Source organism: Chelon labrosus (genome assembly GCF_963514085.1).
Source record: "Chelon labrosus genome assembly, chromosome: 1".
NCBI lineage: Eukaryota > Metazoa > Chordata > Actinopteri > Mugiliformes > Mugilidae > Chelon > Chelon labrosus.
In genome coordinates this window covers 8307886-8329002 of record NC_140337.1, presented here as the reverse complement: position 1 = coordinate 8329002, position 21117 = coordinate 8307886, and the positions used below count along the sequence as shown (strand labels likewise).

Genomic DNA, 21117 nt, shown 5'->3' with positions numbered 1-21117 from the left:
ATGCAAATAGAAACAAGCTCAATTGAGTTTTATTATTCATCTTTGATTCAGCTGGTTGATGCATTATATTTGTCCGGTTTGTGTTAGTTTTGCAGTTTTTTTTTTGTGTTTACAGCCACTGATGCTGATCACATATGTAGGTTTACTTCACAAATGCTACAAACCGTCAACATGTACTTTCTGCCTTTTGACAAAATCTCTGTAGACCCAAAGCGATACGATATTTACAATAAAGAAACAAATGCTGCTTCTAGTATGAGAGGAAGTCGGCTGCTTTATCCATAGTTGTTTCAGGATTAGAGGTGATTGGTTCTTACGTCATCATCCCAAATCGTCCCTGTGCCACCCAAGTTCAGGACTCCAGGTCTCTGTAGGGGGGTATTTAAAGCCCACCAGGGGAAGAAGAGGAGTCGGGTCGGGTTGGGGGACGAGTGGCTCTTAAATATCGGCCACACCTGTTGTGTGTTGTAACTCCCCTCTCCCTCCACTATGGTCCTGTCACTTTATCAGCTGTTAAAAGTCTGTGGAGGAACTCAGGGCAATTGTTGTTTACAAGAAACCCCTCACACAAGGAGATGTCAGACAAGTCCATTTGAAAGACAGATTGTCCTCACTTGCCAGTTCATTAGGTACACCAGTGAAGATTAATGCATACTAACATGGGGTCCTTTACTAAAACTCAGCTTCGTGAGAGTTATGGTGTTTTTTTAAATAACTGAGAGAGTTGTTGATTTAACAGTGTGTTTGTGTTAGAGGTTGTGATTTGTAGTGCTATATAGTGTGTAATGCCGACACATGTTTCTATTATTGTGACAATCCTATTTTACAAAACAGTGGGCTTGGCTTAATGACATGAACACTTTTGTATTTAACTAAAACGATCATACAGTTATAAATTACCACCTTTCTGACTCGATGTCAACATCAGCTGAACAGTTGAATCTTCATGAAGGCTGAATTTAGTGCATGCATTTGTTTTCTGTACTGTACCTAATGTTTTGGCTTGAGGGTGTAAAATTAGTGGTTAGGTAATCTTATTTGTTCTTTGATCTCACAGTTTTGACTTTTAATCAAACATATTTGGATACATATGTTATTTTTTATTTCATTGGTAGCTCAGCCCAGATTGTAGTTTTTATCTCTCACACTTTAAATGACATATTTTATCTCTCGATCTCTTTTGAGATCCATAGGAAACTATTACAGTGCGTTTTCAGTGTGGATTTCGTTTTGCACTAGTTCCCATGACAAGTAGAGGCTGCCATCGTCCACAGAGTCACATACACAGCACACATTCCTGTTTCCTAGTGCTGTTATGTTATCGGCACTTGGTCTGCAACGGCGAGCGTTGATGGGTACGTTGTTTGTCCACTCAGAGTTGATATGGCCCAAGGGCGGCTGTTCTACTATGTCAGGAGTGTTAATGGTTGAGGTCTTACATAAGTGCTGTCACAATGTTCTCCACGCAGTTGTTATGTGTGCAAATGTAGAAAAAAATGTCCTCATGTCAACAGTTGTCTTTTACTAATGTGAACAGCCTTGCATGGATGGATGTTAGATCTTTTTTTCTTGACGTGAGGAGTATAGTTTGACAGTAGAGCTCCGAAGCAGTGAAGCAGTTTCACTCCATCAGCTCAGACAGATGAGCAGAGCTTGTTACACTTCCTGCACTGTCAGTCAGTATTCAGTGACCAGTTTATGCCTAATTTGCAGCATTATCTCTGTAGGAAAGAGAATCAAAGCTAAAACAAAGGGAACTGGGCTTGTTGAGTTTCCTTGAACATGTTTCACCACTTATCCAAGTCAAACAGGATCTGTTTCCTCACTTTACAGATGAGTATGTGGTTGTTAACAGACTAAAGTCATGTGAGTTTCAACTGTGTACCACCCACAGATGTTTCTATTAAGAACCAAAACTCCCAACTAGTCATTTAAAATTGAAGACTATACTTGAGATGAGAGGATGAGACATGAAACGTTTTCATGAATACTCAGCAACTTCAGTTCCCTTAGGTTTATTTTTGTTTCTAAATATACCATGACCTGGATGATTGAGGATCATTTCACAAAGGACCGGTGTCCCGCTAAGCTTCATTTATTAATTTTTCATGTGCACAGTTGCCTTTACCAGTAAAATAAAAACAAGAAAAACAGCTTAGAATTATAATTAATGGTGCAGATATAATGATTCACATACGGTACATTTAACTTGAGCATGTCTCATTTTTTTAATTAAATAAAGTTAGTAGTTAAACATCCAGCAACTACGATGCTTAGGAACTTCATGGGACAGTGTGGACAGTCTGTGTTTGGTGTTTCTGACCAAGCTACTGACTGGTGGTTTGTTGACACTGAGATGAAGTGTTTGAGATCTTCCCTTCTCAAACACTTATTAGTGTCAGACAAGTAGACTCCACTCAAGTGCTGGTGGTCTAAAATCAATGGGACTGTTATTACATGTGTAGCTGTTATTTCTTTTTCTTTTTCTCAGAGCTATAATTTAAGCCGGGCTCAGACTACAGGAGCTCCGGGCAGATTTATCCTTGAAATCACCCCTCCAGAGATCTGTCAAGAAATAAGGTCCAGACCTTAAAGAGCAGAATATCTGTGAATTTCTCCTGAAATGTGTGTTTCAAAATCAGGCAGGATTTAAAAACTCCTCTAGTCTGAGCCCAGATTTAGATCATTTAGTTATGTGTTGAAGTAGGCATATAGTACAGATCCCAAATGCACATTAGTGGCAGGATCAAAGGACCGAATATAAAAACCATTTATAATTTAAATTTCTACCTTTGAAAACAGTTTTCTATTTGTACTCATTTGTTACTTGCTTGTGTGTCCTCGTGCATCCCAAACACAGTGACCTTACAAACAACCGAACACAGTGTTTTTATGTCAGGCTATTATTGTGTACACGCTGAGTGCATGCGACACTGGTTTATGTAGCATGCGTGGATGTGTGTGTGTGAGCATTGCTGGATACGAGGGCCGAACAGGCGTGTGACAAAGGTAGCTGTAGTGGACAGGTGTTAACGGGGCCCGCAATGTCAACCTTGCGGGCAGACTATTTATACACTGGCAGTGAGACACAAATACCTGTGATATATTAAGAGAAGGCACATATACTGTTTAAAGACTGGCTCCTCTGTTGCAGTTCAGTCTTTAATATATAGGATATTCTAAAATAATAAGACAGTCAATATTAGATTTTCTGCTGTTTCCACTCTGGAAATTGTATTTTTATTTTTTCCTAAAGCATTTATTGACGTTAAAACAGCATGTATTTAAAAAAATTTAATGGTAAATGGGCTTAAAAGACTGACTTTATGGATAAAAAAGGATAAAACAGCACAGCAGATGAACGAGTGCAATAATGGAGAATGACGCAGAATAACTGTGTGCGTCTGAACCACTACGTCAGGACTTTTGAACTAACTGGACTTGAAAGAATTAGGTTATGGGGCTTAATGTTCAAAGCTGCAATAGAAGTGTCCCGTCGTACTCCATCATACGCAAATAACAACATAGGCTCCATAAAATGGATTACTATAGATTTCTAAACTGCATTTCTACACCATTTGTGCTCCCAATTACCTGCTTTTAAATCTCTGCTTATTGTTTTCTAATTGTTCCCCGCATCACCGACCTCATGTATTTTCACTCTACTGTAGCATTTTGACAGCAGATAAAAAATGTTCTGAATTTTAAAACACTTAAAGTGATTATGTATCACTTTAAATGGGAGAGTGAGGGCAGTGTTCCCTTGGAGTCGCATCAGTATGCACGTTTTGATTCCAGGCAAACACTCCACCAACATATTTCCCTAATTAGATCCGCTGGCTCCGACTGAAGGTGCTAATTAGTGAAATCAGCTACTGTAGACTTTTGTAATTACATCTACACTCTGTGGAAGAAGACAGGACACCAGTGAGGCAAGATTGCAAAGAGGTTAGGTGCAAATTAAGACTGTCCTGCAGGTTTATGTAATTATTATCCACGACTTTAGCAGAGAAGGCTGGTGTTTTTCTTTGTCAGAGGACAGTCTGAGGCAGAGAAATGGAGCGGTATACGTGAAAAGAGCACCTTGACATATCTGGAGTAACACTTTGGGCCCGTCATCAAGTCAGATACAGCTGACAGTGAACAACAGTGTGTGTGTCCACGGTTTATACACAGTGTGCTCAGATTTATGTCAGAGGTAAACACTATGTAATCCCTGTTCATTGTGGATTACATAAAATAAAATTTCAAATCAAGGAAAACTACCATACCTGTATATAGAAAGTATTTCAGTAAAATATAACAGACTTAAAAATGGGACTTGTAATCTTATTATGATTTTATATGCATAACACACTGATGGATTCTTGGACACACACACCAGTTCTCATGGAAATACACCCTGATATCCTCTAAGAAGCTATCCTTTATATTAATGTTATTATAAGATGTTAATATTCCTTTTCCTTATCTTTGGGTGGATGTTGCAGTTGTGTTTCCCAGTAATATTTATCTTTTTATTCAAAGTTTCTCTGTGCAATGTCCCAAATATTTTGAAATCCATTTATTGCAAGCTAGAATTTAATATATAGTCTAATTTATTTCATGAACATGACCTATAAAAGGATTAGTTTTACTTGTTCAGCTGAGTTTATAAAACATCTCAGTGATCTCTGCATGTTTCCGTCAGCGGTGAATTACAGAAATTCCCTTAAAAGCAGATCGTAGAGGATTGTTCAAGATATCGAACCAAGCCTGTCGCTTCAGAAAACGTGTGCTGCTCTTGGCTTCCCCTCTGAGGCCGACAGCAGCAACTCCAGCCAGCGCTGTGGTTGCGTCAGCTCCGTGATGGACAGCCCAGCTAGCCTGACATTATTAGGAGCTCTGAGCCCATTCAGACGTTAAGGGGAGTGTGTGTGTGTGTGTGTGTGTGCAGGGACATGTGTGTATGTACGTGTCAGCTGTATTGAGGGTCAGCAGCCCTGATTCCCCTTGGGGGGGGCGTAGTCATGACAGGCATTCAGCCAGGCTACCATGACCTCATTTTACAAGGAGGACCTGTAAAAAGGCCTGAGCTGAGCCAGGCCAGACCAACAGGTGTGGACAAACAGGAGATGGAGGGGGGGGGGGTGATGCCAGGGTGGAGGGTGACTTCATGCCAGTGGACTCTGTGGGCCACCACAAGCATTACCACAAACCCAAGGGATGAGATAATAAAGCATAACAGATGCAGGGGAACAGAAATAATGCTCTGGTATCACAGGTGTGGTAGTTGATACTTAACTTTTTTTTAATTCTAGGTTTCTCTGCTCTGTCTAGGATTTAATAACTCTGGGATTATATTTGAATCTCCAGTTTTAAGACGCTAAGTCTGATTTCAGTTATTGCCTTTTCAGTTTCTAACAGCTCTCCTTTGATGTAGGCGAGGAGTCACCCCTCTCGTCTGTCCCACACTTTCTCAGGTTATTATTTTCTATCGTCATATTCTTAAATCCATTCCTTCCTCCTCGTATTCTCCTCCTCCTCCTCCTCCTCCTCTCTCAGTCTTGGACTCTTACAGTTCACCTCAGGAATCCTGCCTTCTCAGCTGTCCAGTGGTGTCCCATGGCAACCCGATTTAGCCTCCTCCACCTCCTCCTCCTCTTTCTTGCCCTTCACCCTCCCTCTACTTTTTAGCCTTTTCTCCTCCTCTTTTGCCTAATTTAGCCCCCACCCCTGCCCCTGCCCCCGCCCCACCTTCCTTCTCCTTCGGCTCTCCACCTCCTCCTCCTTCTTCCTTCACACTCGTGAACCCCGTCTCCTCTCCGGTTTGGCCTGGTGGCCCGCGTGTGCTGGAATAGGAGTCTGTCTAAATTTGGTCATGCATGGCAAAGGAGACAAGCACCTGCTGGGACCCCTGGCTAGTTGGACAGGCGGCCTCCTCTTCAGACCCCGTACATCAAATTACACCAGGGCCTGGGCATTCCTGTCACTCCTCTCACGGCCCGCCTGAAATGTACTTTGGATCACATAAAGTTTTACAGCCGTGACAATGTGGTTTTCCGTCCAAATGTTGAGGAAATTTGAGCAAACTTGGCTAAAGAAAATGCAAGTTTGCATGTTTCCGTTTGTCACTGCCAGTAGTGGAAGAAGTTTTCACATTCTGCCAAAGTAACACTGCTATATAAAAATACTTCATTACAAGTAAACGTCCCACATTTAAAGCATGATTAATAGATATATTTTGACATGTTGACCGGTTTGGTTTGGTTCCCTGTAGGCATTTTTAACATAAATTATATATATAAAAATAGATTTTCATTAACATTATGTATTGCTTTCAAATAACTAAACAAATAACTAAAAATTCTCTAAGTAAAAAAATTAAATGGTATTTTCTAAAAAGTAGTCCACTTTGTAAGTCTGCCTAAGTAAATTACTACAACTCAGTTTGGTTTAAATATCATTACACCCCTATAATAAATAGAGTCGCCATATATTCCCTGTATTTCAAATATACTAGATATTATTTAAATATTAAACATTTTTCCTCTTTAGCTAAACAAAAGGTCAAGTTTACATCAAATGCATCAATGACGAACTTCCTCCTCTTTCTTTACTTTTAATGACCTTACTTTCTTCACAATATGTTTGGTCACACACTAAAGACCTAAGTGGAGCAGGTGCAAGAAAATTGCAATAAAAGGCACCTTGCAAGCTGAAATTACAGCTTGCTTTTAATTCTTTGCAACATTTCGACCAGCTGCTGGCCTTCCTCAAGCAAATGGGAGGAAATGTGTCTCGGAGTCCAACGGGGCCGTATCGAACAGCTATGAATCTGTCACATATTTAATTGTTTCTCTATTAAATGCCAAAAATGTATGAATTTATTCAGCTCATAATTAGATAATACAGAGAAAGCACAAAGCCAGCAGAGCCGAGAGAAAACATGAAGCATTTTTGCTCGTTGTTAGTGAGTAATCAGGTTAATCCAGTTTCAACTAATTAATTATTTCAGCTCTGGAGTGCATGCAGAGATGAGTACTGGCTCCTTCACTCTAATTCCTTACTTTCTTCTTTCACTCCGACACTGATGCGGTTTCTCCTCTTCTCCCTCGCTCTGCAAAATACATCTTCTGTCTCTGTCTCTGCTTTGTCCATCTCTGGTGTTTTGCTTCTCTGTCCACACATGTAGATGCAGCCATTAAGCACACACACACAGGCACGTACAGATATAAACATACACCCACACACTGTAGAAGCACGTACACGTTTTCATTTCTAGATTATTTAATGTACTTGGCTCTAATGGAAAATGTATCCTCTCACCTCTTGAGCATGAACCCTGTTTCACTGCTAATTTATACATCCCTCTCTCTGTAGATCTCTCTCTTGTCACTCCACCCACACTGTCATCTGTAGTTAGTTATTCAGCTCATGCTTCTACGCCCCCACATCCTCCGAACCCTGGCAAAAGTTTTGGCTCTAGCGTAGAAGCCCTCACACACGTCCTATTTGTCACATTTGGAGCTAAACACCATAAAAAGCCTCTAGAAATGCCATTCACTGATTGATTGAACGGCCTGATGGAACCAATTGAATTGTCCCCGACGTGCACGGCTATTAGGCAGTTTTCCAGACAGCCACTCTGCCACTGACATCACCGTCTGCCCATTACGCACAGCGCCATTGTCTAATGAACAGTTTGGTTTCTAAAATGGGATGTGTGGCTTTTGAAAGAGGCATCACCTACTCTTTCTAAACGGGGCTTTATAGAAGGTGCTTTCCTGCCTCAGACAACACAAGCTTGATACTGATATTACACTACCCCATTCTTTGCCAGCTTCTCACTCAGGCAGTTAAATAACATCTGTACTGTCATCTTATTTTTGTATTCATTAAGCAAATGCCACAGCTACAACATACACTCCCAAAAGGACAACAAACCAATAAACCAGGAGTCGGATTGAACCAGATAAAGACCGATGAGTAAACAGCGGCCGTCAAACTGACGTAAATGTCAGAGAGTGACTGTGCCCTCTCACCGTCAGCAGCCGCGGTTACAGCAAGGTTGCAAATCAAAGAGGACATTTCGAACATCGCTAAGCAGTTTTGACCCCGATCTCAAAGGGGAGTGTGTGTTTGTTAAAGGATGTCTTTCTAGCTGTGTGTGACAAGTGAAGTAAAGATTGTACATGTCAGATAGGTGAGCGCTCATCTCTCGGTCTGTGTTTCTCTTACAGACCTTCACAGCTTGGTGTAACTCCCACTTGAGGAAGGCCGGGACACAGATTGAGAACATTGAAGAGGATTTCAGAAATGGCCTCAAACTCATGCTGCTGCTGGAGGTCATTTCAGGTGGAGCTCATTACACATCCACACACACACTTACGCATACCTCTGCTGTTTGAGTCATATTGGATGGTATTAGTTTATTATGTAATTTCGTTTGGAAACGCTTCAAAATGAATTTTATTTATTTATTTATTTATTTTGGTGTTGCTGTTTTTGTGACTCATTATTGTGATTTTTCTTTGGTAGAAGAGAGAGAAATCTTGCTTGGTTATCATCCCAAATAACACTTTATAGATTTAATAACTTATTAGATGATATAACAGATAGTAATCTTTAGCCTTGTACCTTTTCCAGAGTTTGGTGTTGTCATGAAATCCGTTTTTTTCATCATTGTTTAAAATAATTTTTGTAGCCATAATTCTTCTTTGTTTACCAGCATCAATGATTAAACATCAATCTTATTTATCTTATTTAAAGAGAACACCTCCCTGGAAGTGGAAACAACAGTAGACGTTACTACACAGCCCATTCTGTTTTATCATCAGCTGTTTTCCTAAGACTCACTTTCTAAGAGTGTTTTCTTTATCAATTAGTTTCTTAATTTGTTGCTTGGTCAATAACATTTTTCAAAATAAAGTGAGGTCCTCAGATATTTTGTTTTGTCCTGTTTAGATTATTCAGATCTAATTTCTGCTTAAATATAAATGTAAACAGTAATTGGTAATCAGCTTGAAGAATAATCTAGTAAGTCTTTTCCTTGTCTTCCAGGCGAGAGGCTGCCCAAACCTGACAAAGGCAAGATGCGTTTCCACAAGATCGCCAACGTGAATAAAGCTCTGGACTTCATCTGCAGCAAGGGGGTCAAGCTGGTGTCTATTGGTGCTGAGGGTGAGAGTCCTGCTTTGACTGCTAACTATTACTCTCCTTAAATGAATATACCAAGGTCACACACTGAAGTATTAGCATTTTCTTGACCTACTTTTGAGCTCCAGATGGCTGATTCACAGCACCAGGAGAATTCAGACAGGTTGACAAGAAACTACACATCAACCAACTGCTACAGCAAAATGAACACACTACAGTGTGTAGAGATATGCTGAAGCTCATGCAGCTGAAAACATACCGTAGAAATAATTACACATGGTGTAAATATGTTTGATTATGAGTTTATTTAATCACTCGGGTCAAGAACTGTTGGCGGTTCATAAAAACTTAGCAGACACAGAACTTCTAATCTTGTCTTCAGTGAAAGGTACGCTTTAGTCTTTATATTCTTCATCTCAATGACTACTAATATGTTATGTGTTGTTTTTCCAGAAATTGTTGACGGTAACGTGAAGATGACCCTTGGTATGATCTGGACCATCATCCTGCGCTTTGCCATCCAGGACATCTCTGTGGAAGGTGTGTGTTTACATGAACAAATATCGACTTTTTATAAGATTAATTTAACATTTGAAGACAACTTGAATAGAAATGTTATTGTATGTTAAAACTGGGGCGGCTCAGTGGCAGGTTCGAATCCAGGCCAATTGGGGCCTTTCTGTGTGGAGTTTGCATGTTCTCCCTGTGTCTGCGTGGGTTCTCTCCAGCTTCCTCCCTCCATCCAAAGACATGCTGGTTAGGTTCATTGGAGATTCTAAATTGGCCGTAGGTGTGTGTGTGAATGGTTGTCTGTCCCTCTGTGTTGGCCCTGTGATAGACTGGAGACCTGTCCAGGGTGTAGCCCGCCTCTTGCCCTATGACAACTGGGATAGGCTTAAAAGTTAGCAGATTAAGCTAACACCAATGAGCATTTGAGGTGCTGACAGGTGGTTTGTAACAGAGCCAGGCTAACTGTTCCCTGTTTCCAGTCTTCATGCTAAGCTAAGCTGACTAGCTTGATATTTAACACACAGATATGAGGTTATTGATCTTGTCATGTAACTCCGGGCAATAAGCATATATTCAAAAAGGCTAAATACAAAATATTTGGTTAAATGTGATTATTAGTCCTGATTTTAACATTTTAAAGGTCCGGTGAATAGGATTTAGTGACAACTCTAGTGGCGAGATAGCAGATTGCAACCAACTAAAAACCCTTCACCTTGCAAATAATAATAATAATATACAGTCATGATTACTGAGAATACTATTGTCCACTTCTTCGAATAGAACTCTCCAAATCCAACACATGGGACATTTTTTTTAACAAACACTGCTGAGGCAGACTGAGTACAATCACCATCTCTTTCAAATGACAACATACTGGGCCAGTTTTACTTTGTCTTCGTTGTCTCAGTCACAATTTCACACACCAAGTAGAAAACCGCTTTTCATACTCACAATCACACCACAGTACGCTCAGTTAGAGGAAGTGTTCCACGTGTCTGTCGCATGTGTGAAGTGTGTCTCAGGTCAACAAACTCAGTTTAGTGTATTTAATGTTCTCTGTGATTTATTGCAGACTTTGTAAATCATACTTCCTCCATCTTTATTCATTTCCCTGAACTGTATTTGCACCTCATATAATTTTATTCAACCTTCATGTTGTCTGCAGGTCAACCTGCAATAAATTATTGTTTATGAAGTCTTAGCCCTTGTTTGCAGTGTCCTTCCACACCGTCACCTTCAAGTCATCTTCTTTAACTCTCTGCTCTTTAATATTACCTTCTGTCATACAGCCTTGCTTTCTCCACCAACAGTCTTTTTCTAAAATCACTAGTGCTACAAATGATATCTTTAAACCGCTTTTCAGACAGGAAGCTTGACAAATATACTGACTAATTATATCATATCTTGGTCCTGACCATTTAACATTTGTGCTTTTAAATCTAATTTTTCCCTCTTGTCCAAATCTCCTTTTCCCCATCACTCTTTCCTCCTACTCCTGCCTCTAATGGTCTCATTGCACTCAGCATTATTCAGAGAGTTCCTGCTTCCCATCCTCATTTAAGAATAATGTTTGAATAAAATGATCACCAGCTCCCTCCCTCATTTGTTTCCAGAGACGTCTGCTAAGGAGGGTCTGCTGCTGTGGTGCCAGAGGAAGACTGCCCCCTACAGGAACGTTAATGTGCAGAACTTCCACATCAGGTGAGTCTGCAACGCCGAACTGTGGCGTCAGCAGGCAACTACACTCATTGAGCTTTTTATAGTTATTTTCTGTGTAAAGTTTATTTCCTCTTTCTCCAATATTCTCTGCCACCCTGGTCTTTCTTCACGTTTCACTCATGTGGTCTATCCTCTGCTTCTCCTTTTCCTGCTGCTCCTCTTCCTCTTCTCATGGCTCAGTTGGAAGGATGGCCTGGCCCTGTGCGCTCTCATCCACAGACACAGACCTGACCTCATTGACTACTCCAAACTGAGAAAGGTGGCCTGTCCTTCCTTCCTTCTTTTATCCTTCCTTCTTTCCCATTAGTGCTTGAGTTCTCCACCTTTCATGTCAAATACTGTGTTTTCCAATAAGCTGATTTCTGTGTCATAATGTTCTTACTTCTCACCACATAATGTAATACAAAACCTTGTTTAAACCTGACAGAGAGCTTGGCTAAATAAAAGAAGTGACTTCAGATGAGTTTAGAAAACAATTACAACTAGTAAAAATATTAGTTTGGTTCAGAATTACGTTCTTATAGAGTAAAAATATTTTTTTTTTCTTTTTATTGTTTATCTCTTCATTGTGTTTTAATCTACTACTTTTAATTTAGCATTTTTACTTCATCTGTGTCCAATAAAATTAATCAGAATTGTGTCCACCTTTAGGATGACCCTATCGGTAACCTGAACACTGCTTTCGAGGTGGCTGAGAAGTTCCTGGACATCCCCAAGATGCTCGACGCTGAAGGTGAGGCAGTGAAACGAGATCATCAATTAAAATGACAAACCTCTCTCTCTCTCTTTATGCTGATATCACTCTTCAGCAAAATACAGGATGACAGATGGTCCAAGGACGAGAGGTCCTTCTTACTTGAAATTCAACCATCTGCACTGAAACATTAATGCTCTTTTAAATCACTTTAAAAGCATTTATCGAAGCTCCGATGGTTCTGACCTCACAAATGTGACTATTATTTTGCAGGCGAATTAATCATATTGTTCTTTTACTTAATGTTAGTATCACTCATTTAAAGTGAAGCATATTATTTTCAGTTGAGGAACATTTGAGTTTTAGTTAGTAAGGAAGCTACTTCAGAGTGTGACATAAATCCAAAATAAATCACAAAATTCTGCCATGATGATAATAACATGTTGACTATATGTGTGGTCTTTGTTATGTGAACCTCTAATTAAACCTGTTCTGAAAGGCAAACATGTTTTAATAGGAGCGTCAATGATTTTTAACACTCTCAGATATTGTGAACACACCCAAACCTGATGAGAAGGCCATCATGACCTACGTGTCCTGCTTCTACCATGCCTTCGCCGGTGCTGAGCAGGTCAGATAGTTTATTTTTTATTTTTATGGTTATTCATTAGGCTGGCTGTCATGAGTCTTGCTTGTTTATTGTACATACATTAAGTGTTGTTACTCTCCCTCCCAGGCCGAGACAGCTGCCAACCGTATCTGCAAGGTGCTGGCCGTCAACCAGGAGAACGAGAAACTGATGGAGGAGTACGAGAAGCTGGCCAGCGAGGTGGGAAACCCCTGCAACCAAACACTCCCACTCTCAGTCTGTCCTGCACATCCTCCTCTGCAACAGCGCTTTAACGTTCCCTCAGTTCAAACTCGCTGCTTTTCTCTAATCCCCCCGGTCCTCCCACTGACATTACAGAGACATAAAAGAGCAGCTGACAACCATATATACAGGAAATAAGACATGTGTGCACAGAAGCTATATACAAGCTATTATAATGAATTTGAAATCCTTTTCTTCAGGATTATCATACTAAATGTCAGTTTATTATACAGCTTTATCCAGAAATTCTGAATAGAAAATACAAAGCAGTTGTTTAAAGCCTCTAATGTGTTTATTTGTTGGAAAGAATTACAGCTGCTACTCATAAATACATTCCTTATCTGTTGAGAGTTGTAGCCTTAATGTTTTCCCTAATGTAGTATTACATCTTTAAATTTCTAAATGTTCTTAGCTGCAGCTAAAGAACCTGAAGTTGATAGTGCTGTGATATTAGGGGAAAAAAAACAAGTTTCAATAATGAGTTATCAAACGTATTTATTAACTGGACGATTATTTAAAAAGGGACAGAGGTAGTAAGAAGGATTAAGGACCAGCCAACCAAGATAGAAAATATAGCAGAAGCCACTGATATGCAAGTTAGCAGTATTTACCTAAATCCAGATGTTCTTTAGCACAGAGGTATTCTTTGACATGGAAACATAAAGATTACAGAACATGAGGTTGTAAGAACAAATCTTACATACAACATATTGTATATTCAAGTCTCTGAGGAGTAACACCCGGACATGCTCTTATTTAAACCCCAAATCCCCACCAGTCTTTTAGAACTGAAGAAGCTACTTGGATGAGAGGCAAAAGGTCCAGTTGCCCGTTTTCGGTTTTACACGATGACCTGGACGACTGTGAACCTTCACAGACACATTCTCAGCTCTTTCTATCTTCACGTTTCCCTGTCCTCTGCAGCTGCTTGAGTGGATCCGCCGCACCATCCCCTGGCTGGAGAACCGTGTGTCTGAGCAGACCATGCGCGCCATGCAGCAGAAGCTGGAAGACTTCCGCGACTACCGCCGCATCCACAAGCCGCCCCGTGTGCAGGAGAAGTGTCAGCTGGAGATCAACTTCAACACCCTGCAGACCAAGCTGAGGCTGAGCAACAGGCCCGCCTTCATGCCCTCTGAGGGCAAGATGGTGTCGGTGAGTTTAACATCAGTCTTCCTGTGCTGTTGTCCATCCCTTAAAGCACTTTCCAAACAACCACAAGAATACTTATCATATTTGTGCACACTTTATGTCGTAGCAGGTGGTAATGGAATAATATTTTCTAATTTCTGTGAACTTCACCGAGATATTAAAATGTTCTCAAGGCATACATTTAATAATTCATAAGTCTGCTTCTTGAATACATTGAGAGCACTGTCAGCCTCCATACACTTAATTCCCCTCAAAAACTTCTCTGCACGGAGTAATAATGAGACCTCTCCACTCCTTCAGGACATTGCCAATGCCTGGAAGGGTCTGGAGCAGGTGGAGAAGGGCTATGAGGAGTGGCTGCTGACTGAGATCCGCCGCCTGGAGAGACTCGATCACCTGGCTGAGAAGTTCAAGCAGAAGTGCACCATGCACGAGTCCTGGACCACAGGTAGGGAGCCCAGTATAGTGTGACGGAAGAGCTATAATATTTGTAGGTTTGAAGGTGGCTAGTTGTAGTCATTGCCAAATAAATAAATATCAAATGGACTCTACATACAATTTCCTAGTTGCTTGTATTTCCTTGCTGCACTTTGTTACAAGCACAGATTTAGATATCTTGTGGAGAAGAGAAGTTAAAGTCTAAAAGATTAATAATGGAAATCTTCTCACATCTCACCTCCATTAATCGTTGAGTCGTCATTTTACATAATCTGCAAGTCAAAATTAGAGAGAATAATCATGAACATGATTAAAGGCCTGATTCGTGGGGAGAGAAAAGTAATTTTTCTGGAGGAGCATTTTCAAATATGTCCACCAAACATCTGTGTTTCAGGTAAGGAGGAACTTCTGTCCATGAAAGACTACGAGTCGGCCTCTCTGATGGAGATCAGAGCCCTGATGAGGAAGCACGAGGCTTTTGAGAGCGACCTCGCTGCTCACCAGGACAGAGTGGAGCAGATCGCTGCTATCGCCCAGGAGCTGAAGTAAGACCCATGGATGAGAAGGAGCAGGCTGGCGTTTACAGAGTTTTATTGGTTTTGTTTAGATTTTAGGAGAGGAAACAACCAACTGACGTGATGGGGAGAGGAGGATAAATAAGAGGGAAATAGAATTAAGAATCAAGTTGATCTTACATGACGTAAAGAAGAGCTGATTTGGAAACAGTCTAAGGGACGGGAGGAGATGTCGTAATGTCTTGATGGCTGTGAGGGATGTGCCAGGAACACATGAAGACGTGAACAGAGTGAAGAACAAAAGACGCAACAGATGAGTGGGAAGCATATTAATGAGAGTGATAAAAAGATGAAAGGATGGTTCATGAAAGAGCAGAAACCTCTGATCTTAGTATATCCTTCTTCCTCGCAGCTCCTCAGGGCTTTTCCACAGTTAGTCATGAAACCCTCTCTTTGATGTTATACACTGCATAGGAACAGCTGAATATGTATGTGCACCACCCATAATTCATCATTCAGTACTTCAAAAGCTCATGTTATGACCTCAGAAGACAAATGTTCTCAGATGAACTCTCAACTCTAGGAATAAATATTCAAACACAGTGAGTTTAGATTGTAATGATGATTATTTATCAGAATTAATAGTTTTTTAACTGAAGTATAAGAAGGAAATTTGATCATTAGGTTGAGTATGAAACACTAATAAAGGTTTTGTATCCCTTAGTGAGCTGGACTACCATGATGCTGCCACAGTCAACGCCCGCTGCCAGGGCATCTGTGACCAGTGGGACAACCTGGGCACCCTTACCCAGAAGAGGAGGGACTCACTGGAGGTAAACCTGAAAATTCTGCCATCGTATAAAAACACAAATGAAGATGTGAACTGTTCATGACTATTGGTTCAGCTTTCAGATTGGCAAAATTCACTTAACGAGAATACAAACGGTAGAAATGACACTGTCTTCAGTTGTTTTAGTTTCCCAGCATCCAGTACTGGAGTCCACACCTTCGCTGTGGTTTTAAGGAGTGTGTCTCTGTCTGTGTTTCTGTGACTGCAGCGTGTGGAGAAGCTGTGGGAGACTATCGACCAGCTGTATCTGGAGTTCGCTAAGAGGGCAGCGCCCTTCAACAACTGGATGGACGGAGCCATGGAGGACCTGCAGGACATGTTCATTGTCCACAGCATTGAGGAGATCCAGGTACTTCATTCTCATTGCTGGACACATATGCACTGAATATTTTGGGTGCGTTTTAATTCTTTTGCATCGTTACTTTAAACCCCCATTCCAGGATATTTGAATAACTGTTCATTTTAAAAACAGGAGACGACTATGTCCAGTTATTTACTGGATGATACTGGATTTTATTTACACTGACATCTCCACACACAGTCACTTTATTGGAGAATTTGACTACTAATATATATATTATGAAAATATGTTAAACACTAATAGAGGAGAAAGACTGAGGACACATGTGTATCAGTGTTCTCCAGGCAGATTAATTGCTGTGTTCAGTCCCTGAGGAGTGGGAAGCTCTGATATGACATTTGAAAGTTGACATTTGTGAGAATCAGATTTTTCTTTTTTCAGTCTATAGAGCTGCACATAAATGCACCTTTCATTCCACTGAAAACACAGCATTTGTTTTGGACAGAGGTCTGTAGCTTATTTCACCACCTCCGTTCTCCCATCCAGAGTCTGATCACAGCTCACGACCAGTTCAAGGCCACTCTGCCCGAGGCCGACAAGGAGCGCATGGCCACCATGGGCATCCACAACGAGATCCTCAAGATCGCCCAGACCTACGGCATCAAGCTGTCCGGAATCAACCCCTACACCAACCTCAGCCCCCAGGACATCAGCAATAAGTGGGACACTGTAAGTCAAATCAAACGTACCCAAGAACCAACATGTGGGATTCAAACTCAAAGAGCAGCATTGGGGAATAATAAATTCACAAGTAATGCATAATATAGATCCAACACAGAGCAGGACGGCTTTTTATTTTTGGTTTCTGTACGCCGACGTTATGTAAACAGGAAATGTCAACCTATCTCTCTCCCTGTGCTGCATTTGGTCATCTGTCTAATAATAAGTACAGTTCATATGTACTGATATAGAACGGTATATTTAGGTTAGAGCGACACTGAATACTGCTCGCTGTAAGCTCCCGAGAGAAATCAAAATAACTGCACAATCTGCCAGTAGCGTCGCACTGACACACACGTCAGACCATCTGCTGACTTCATTCAGCAAAATACGGAAATTCTAAACGGCTTCTGTGGTATCGAAACCCGGAGGAAGAAAGAATGAACTTTACTTTATTTGCAGGTGAAGCACCTTGTGCCCCTCAGAGACCAAATGCTCCAGGAGGAGGTGGCCAGACAGCAGGCCAACGAGAGACTGAGGCGCCAGTTTGCTGCCCAGGCCAACATCATCGGACCCTGGATTCAAACCAAGATGGAGGTACAGTGTAACAGCACACCAGAACATCAGGGATAGAAAAAGAAACTGGACTTCTTCTTGTGTAAGGTCAAACATTTAGATCATCTGGAAATAACCAGTGAAGGTCCCTAAAATACAATAAAGACACTTGAATTACTTTTGTAGGAACGTTGTCATACAACAGAATATAAAATGGCTGTGAAACACTACGAAGCAATATAGTAAAAACGAGGCCTCTTCAAAGTTGAATAAACAGATCTATCATACAGCTATTATACAAGGACTGCCAGTAAAGTCCCATCTTGAGTCGTTGATCTGTGTGGAGAAATGATAAAATGGTATTTCAGAGTTTTTCATTCACATCTGTCTTGATGTTTCCTGCCTCTGCAGGAGATCAGCCACGTGTCTGTGGACATCGCCGGCTCCCTGGAGGAACAGATGAACAGCCTGAAGCAGTACGAACAAAACATCATCAACTACAAATCCAACATCGACAAGCTGGAGGGAGACCACCAGCTCAGCCAGGAGTCCCTCATCTTCGACAACAAGCACACCAACTACACCATGGAGGTGCGGTGAACATCTGACCCTCCACCTCTGGCGTCTTCGCTTGAAGTACACGTTTCCCTCAATTTGATTTCCTCCTGTTCATCCATCTCTGCAGCACGTCCGCGTTGGCTGGGAGCAGCTGCTCACCACCATCGCCAGAACCATCAACGAGGTGGAGAACCAGATCCTGACCCGCGACGCCAAGGGCATCAGCCAGGAGCAGCTCAACGAGTTCAGAGCCTCCTTCAACCACTTCGACAGGGTGAGGCCAGCGTCCAGAAACATCTACATCTGGTGCTTGATGTGAATCACTTTTGAGTTCAGGATCTCTCAGGAGATTTTTGCATAGATCTCATCTTTATTTTATATATATTTTTTCTCCCCATTGCTCAATATTCTAACCACCACTAAGAAATGAAAAGATGAGCATTAGACTGTTTGTCACACAACTGTATATTTCCTCTGCAGAAGAGGAACGGCATGATGGACCCAGACGACTTCCGTGCCTGCCTCATCTCCATGGGTTACGATCTGGTCAGTGCAGCGACAGAACAACAGATTCACTGATTAACTGCTTAAAGAACAGCTATGTTGAACTAATGCGTCCGTCTGATGACAGGGTGAGGTGGAGTTCGCTCGCATCATGACCCTGGTGGACCCCAACAACACGGGCGTAGTGACCTTCCAGGCCTTCATCGACTTCATGACCCGCGAGACCGCCGAGACCGACACCGCAGAACAGGTCATGGCCTCCTTCAAGATTCTGGCCTCAGACAAGGTGAGCAGCTTCACACACGACAACAACAACAAAACCAAGTTTAAGTCAACGTTTCTTTCGGTTACAGGACACGTAAATAAGACAGGAGACTGTCAGCTTTCTGCGCTAACATGAATAATTAAATATGAAAACAAGGAACCTGTTTGATAGATGATAAGGAAGCCTGGTTTCTCCAGAACATCACATGTTCTTGGTGATAGAGTTAGCTCCTAACAGACATAGATCTATAAAGTAGCAGCTCGAGCAGCTCGTTTAGAAACGGTGTCATTACATAGTTTGTTCAGCAGAGGGTGCTGATGAGTAGGTGACCTGAGCAATCCAAGGATCTGTGTCTGTATTGTAAAGATTATGTCGGGACAGTGTACGAATTCTACTGGTTTAAGTGTTTCTATTATTTAGCCTACCCACTGATGAAGATGGGGTGGTCAAAATAACTGAAACATGTCTTGGTACAACACAATACAATTCAATAGCAGTACAAACCACAGGCTCCAAAATGACAGCAGCTATTTTAAATACATGCTGAATACCATAACCTTCATGAAGCTAAGCTACAGCACAGGACTGTTCTATTAGAATTCATTGGTTTTCACTAGTGTACCTAATGAACTGACAAGTGAGTGTATTTTTAAGATCATTCAATCCAGTCAGACTGAGAGGAACTCTACCTGACCTCTACTATGATCTAATAACTAACCAGATGAGTAAAGTGTTATCACTGGAACCATGGCTGAAAGTATAAAGTTAAATCTAGAAGACCATTATTATCATGGACTGAATCACTGGTGGTTAGAAACTACTGTCTGAATAAAATCCTCACACATGCCTCAGTGTATTTGTGCTGGAGAACAATAGGAGAAGTGTTTGCCTCTATAATCACACCTCCCTCCCTCCCTCTCTCCCTCTCTCCCTCCCGCAGAATTACATCACAGTGGAGGAGCTGCGCAGGGAGCTGCCACCAGATCAGGCAGAGTACTGCATCAGCCGCATGACCAGGTACATCGGACCCGAAGGCCCCGCCGGCGCCCTGGACTACATCTCCTTCTCCAGCGCCCTGTACGGAGAGAGCGACTTATAAACACAGCCGCTTCTCTTCACCGCCTCCTCCTCTTCACCCCTTCTTCCCAGCTTCTCCTATTTCTCCTGTTTGGAGAGAGCCATTTAAACCCTTCCACTGTCCTTCTATGTGCTTTGTCGTTATCATTGTTTTCCTCTCAAATCTTAACTTCCTCCCCCCCTCCTCCTCCTCCTCCTCCCACCCCTCCTTACATGCACATGAACACTGCTTAGAGAGGGGGAGAGTTTGAGACTTTGCTCGAACCTTAGGAACTTCATTCGGACTGACCGGCTCGTCTCTCATTGCTGTTAGGGTGCCTTTAAAAACAAGTGTGCCAGGTATTGCACTGAAGTTATGTAAGCAGCATACATATAACATACCGGCCTTTAGGAGGCTTTAAAGACAGGGAGGAAATGAGAGAGAAAGTTAGAAAAACAGGTGATGTTTGAGCAAAGCCTCCAGCTCTTCTTCTCTCTATCTGATGACTTTTTTTGTAGAAGGGTAATTAAAGAAGATGAAAAAGCTGGTTGGTCAGTTGGCTTGGTTGGTTGTGTATTTGTGCAGATGCATGCTATGTTGAAGTTTAGAAACGCTGTCATTGAGTCTCGGACTCTTCTTAATCAGACAAAAAACCCAAACGTTGACAGTAGGAGCCTGTTAACGGTTCAGTCAGCAGAGGAGCAAAGCAGGTCAGGAATAGCACTGTGAAATCTGAACGTCAGAGCAGATTCAACCTGGAGATCTTAAAGATTTAAGACACTCAGGAACAAAAGGAGGACGAATGAGAGCACCTCAACGCCAGAATCAGGACAGAGAGAGAACTTAAGGCACTGTGGGTACATATAAAGACGGCCATGGCTGGATGGTGACTCGGGAACGAAAACAGAAAGACAAACCGTTACGGCCAGACAGAGAGAACGATCCCACCTCTCTCTCCTCTCTGTCCAGTCTCCTTTGAGTTCGGGACACGTTTCTGATGAGTCAAAAAATCAGGAGGAGGAGGGACACAGACAGAGAGAGGTGTCGAGCAAGAGAGACAACAGGGCATCAGGAAAGTTATGGACAAAATACGAAGCCATGGGACCATAGCAGGCCTATGTCAGTGAGGAAGCACATAGGGTTTTGGTCCCATTTTAAAACGACGGGTCAGCCATGATAAGCAGAGCGAGCCACCCTGTGCATGATTGTACTTTAATCTGTGCTCCATTCTCCTCCTCCCATCCTCAACTCACTCTGTCCATGCTACAAA

At 41.7% G+C, this 21117-nt stretch overlaps 1 protein-coding gene across 1 annotated transcript in view; it reads left to right on the top strand.

Annotated features, from left to right (window-relative positions):
• The window catches only part of actn3b (actinin alpha 3b), a gene marked incomplete at its 5' end in the record, with an annotated part of 29863 nt that extends 9874 nt beyond the window's left edge, over window positions 1–19989 (top strand). Inside the window, 20 exons of the mRNA XM_084549018.1 lie at window positions 8191–8337; window positions 9043–9162; window positions 9592–9678; window positions 11262–11349; window positions 11548–11626; window positions 12019–12100; window positions 12607–12692; window positions 12798–12890; window positions 13857–14087; window positions 14385–14532; window positions 14917–15067; window positions 15762–15870; window positions 16096–16236; window positions 16735–16917; window positions 17371–17505; window positions 17875–18054; window positions 18149–18295; window positions 18502–18567; window positions 18653–18811; window positions 19731–19989. Of these exons, the coding sequence (XP_084405144.1) occupies window positions 8191–8337; window positions 9043–9162; window positions 9592–9678; window positions 11262–11349; window positions 11548–11626; window positions 12019–12100; window positions 12607–12692; window positions 12798–12890; window positions 13857–14087; window positions 14385–14532; window positions 14917–15067; window positions 15762–15870; window positions 16096–16236; window positions 16735–16917; window positions 17371–17505; window positions 17875–18054; window positions 18149–18295; window positions 18502–18567; window positions 18653–18811; window positions 19731–19889 (2591 nt within the window). The 3' untranslated portion in view covers window positions 19890–19989. The remainder of the gene's footprint in view (window positions 1–8190; window positions 8338–9042; window positions 9163–9591; window positions 9679–11261; window positions 11350–11547; window positions 11627–12018; window positions 12101–12606; window positions 12693–12797; window positions 12891–13856; window positions 14088–14384; window positions 14533–14916; window positions 15068–15761; window positions 15871–16095; window positions 16237–16734; window positions 16918–17370; window positions 17506–17874; window positions 18055–18148; window positions 18296–18501; window positions 18568–18652; window positions 18812–19730) is intronic.
• Window positions 19990–21117: the final 1128 nt, after the last annotated feature.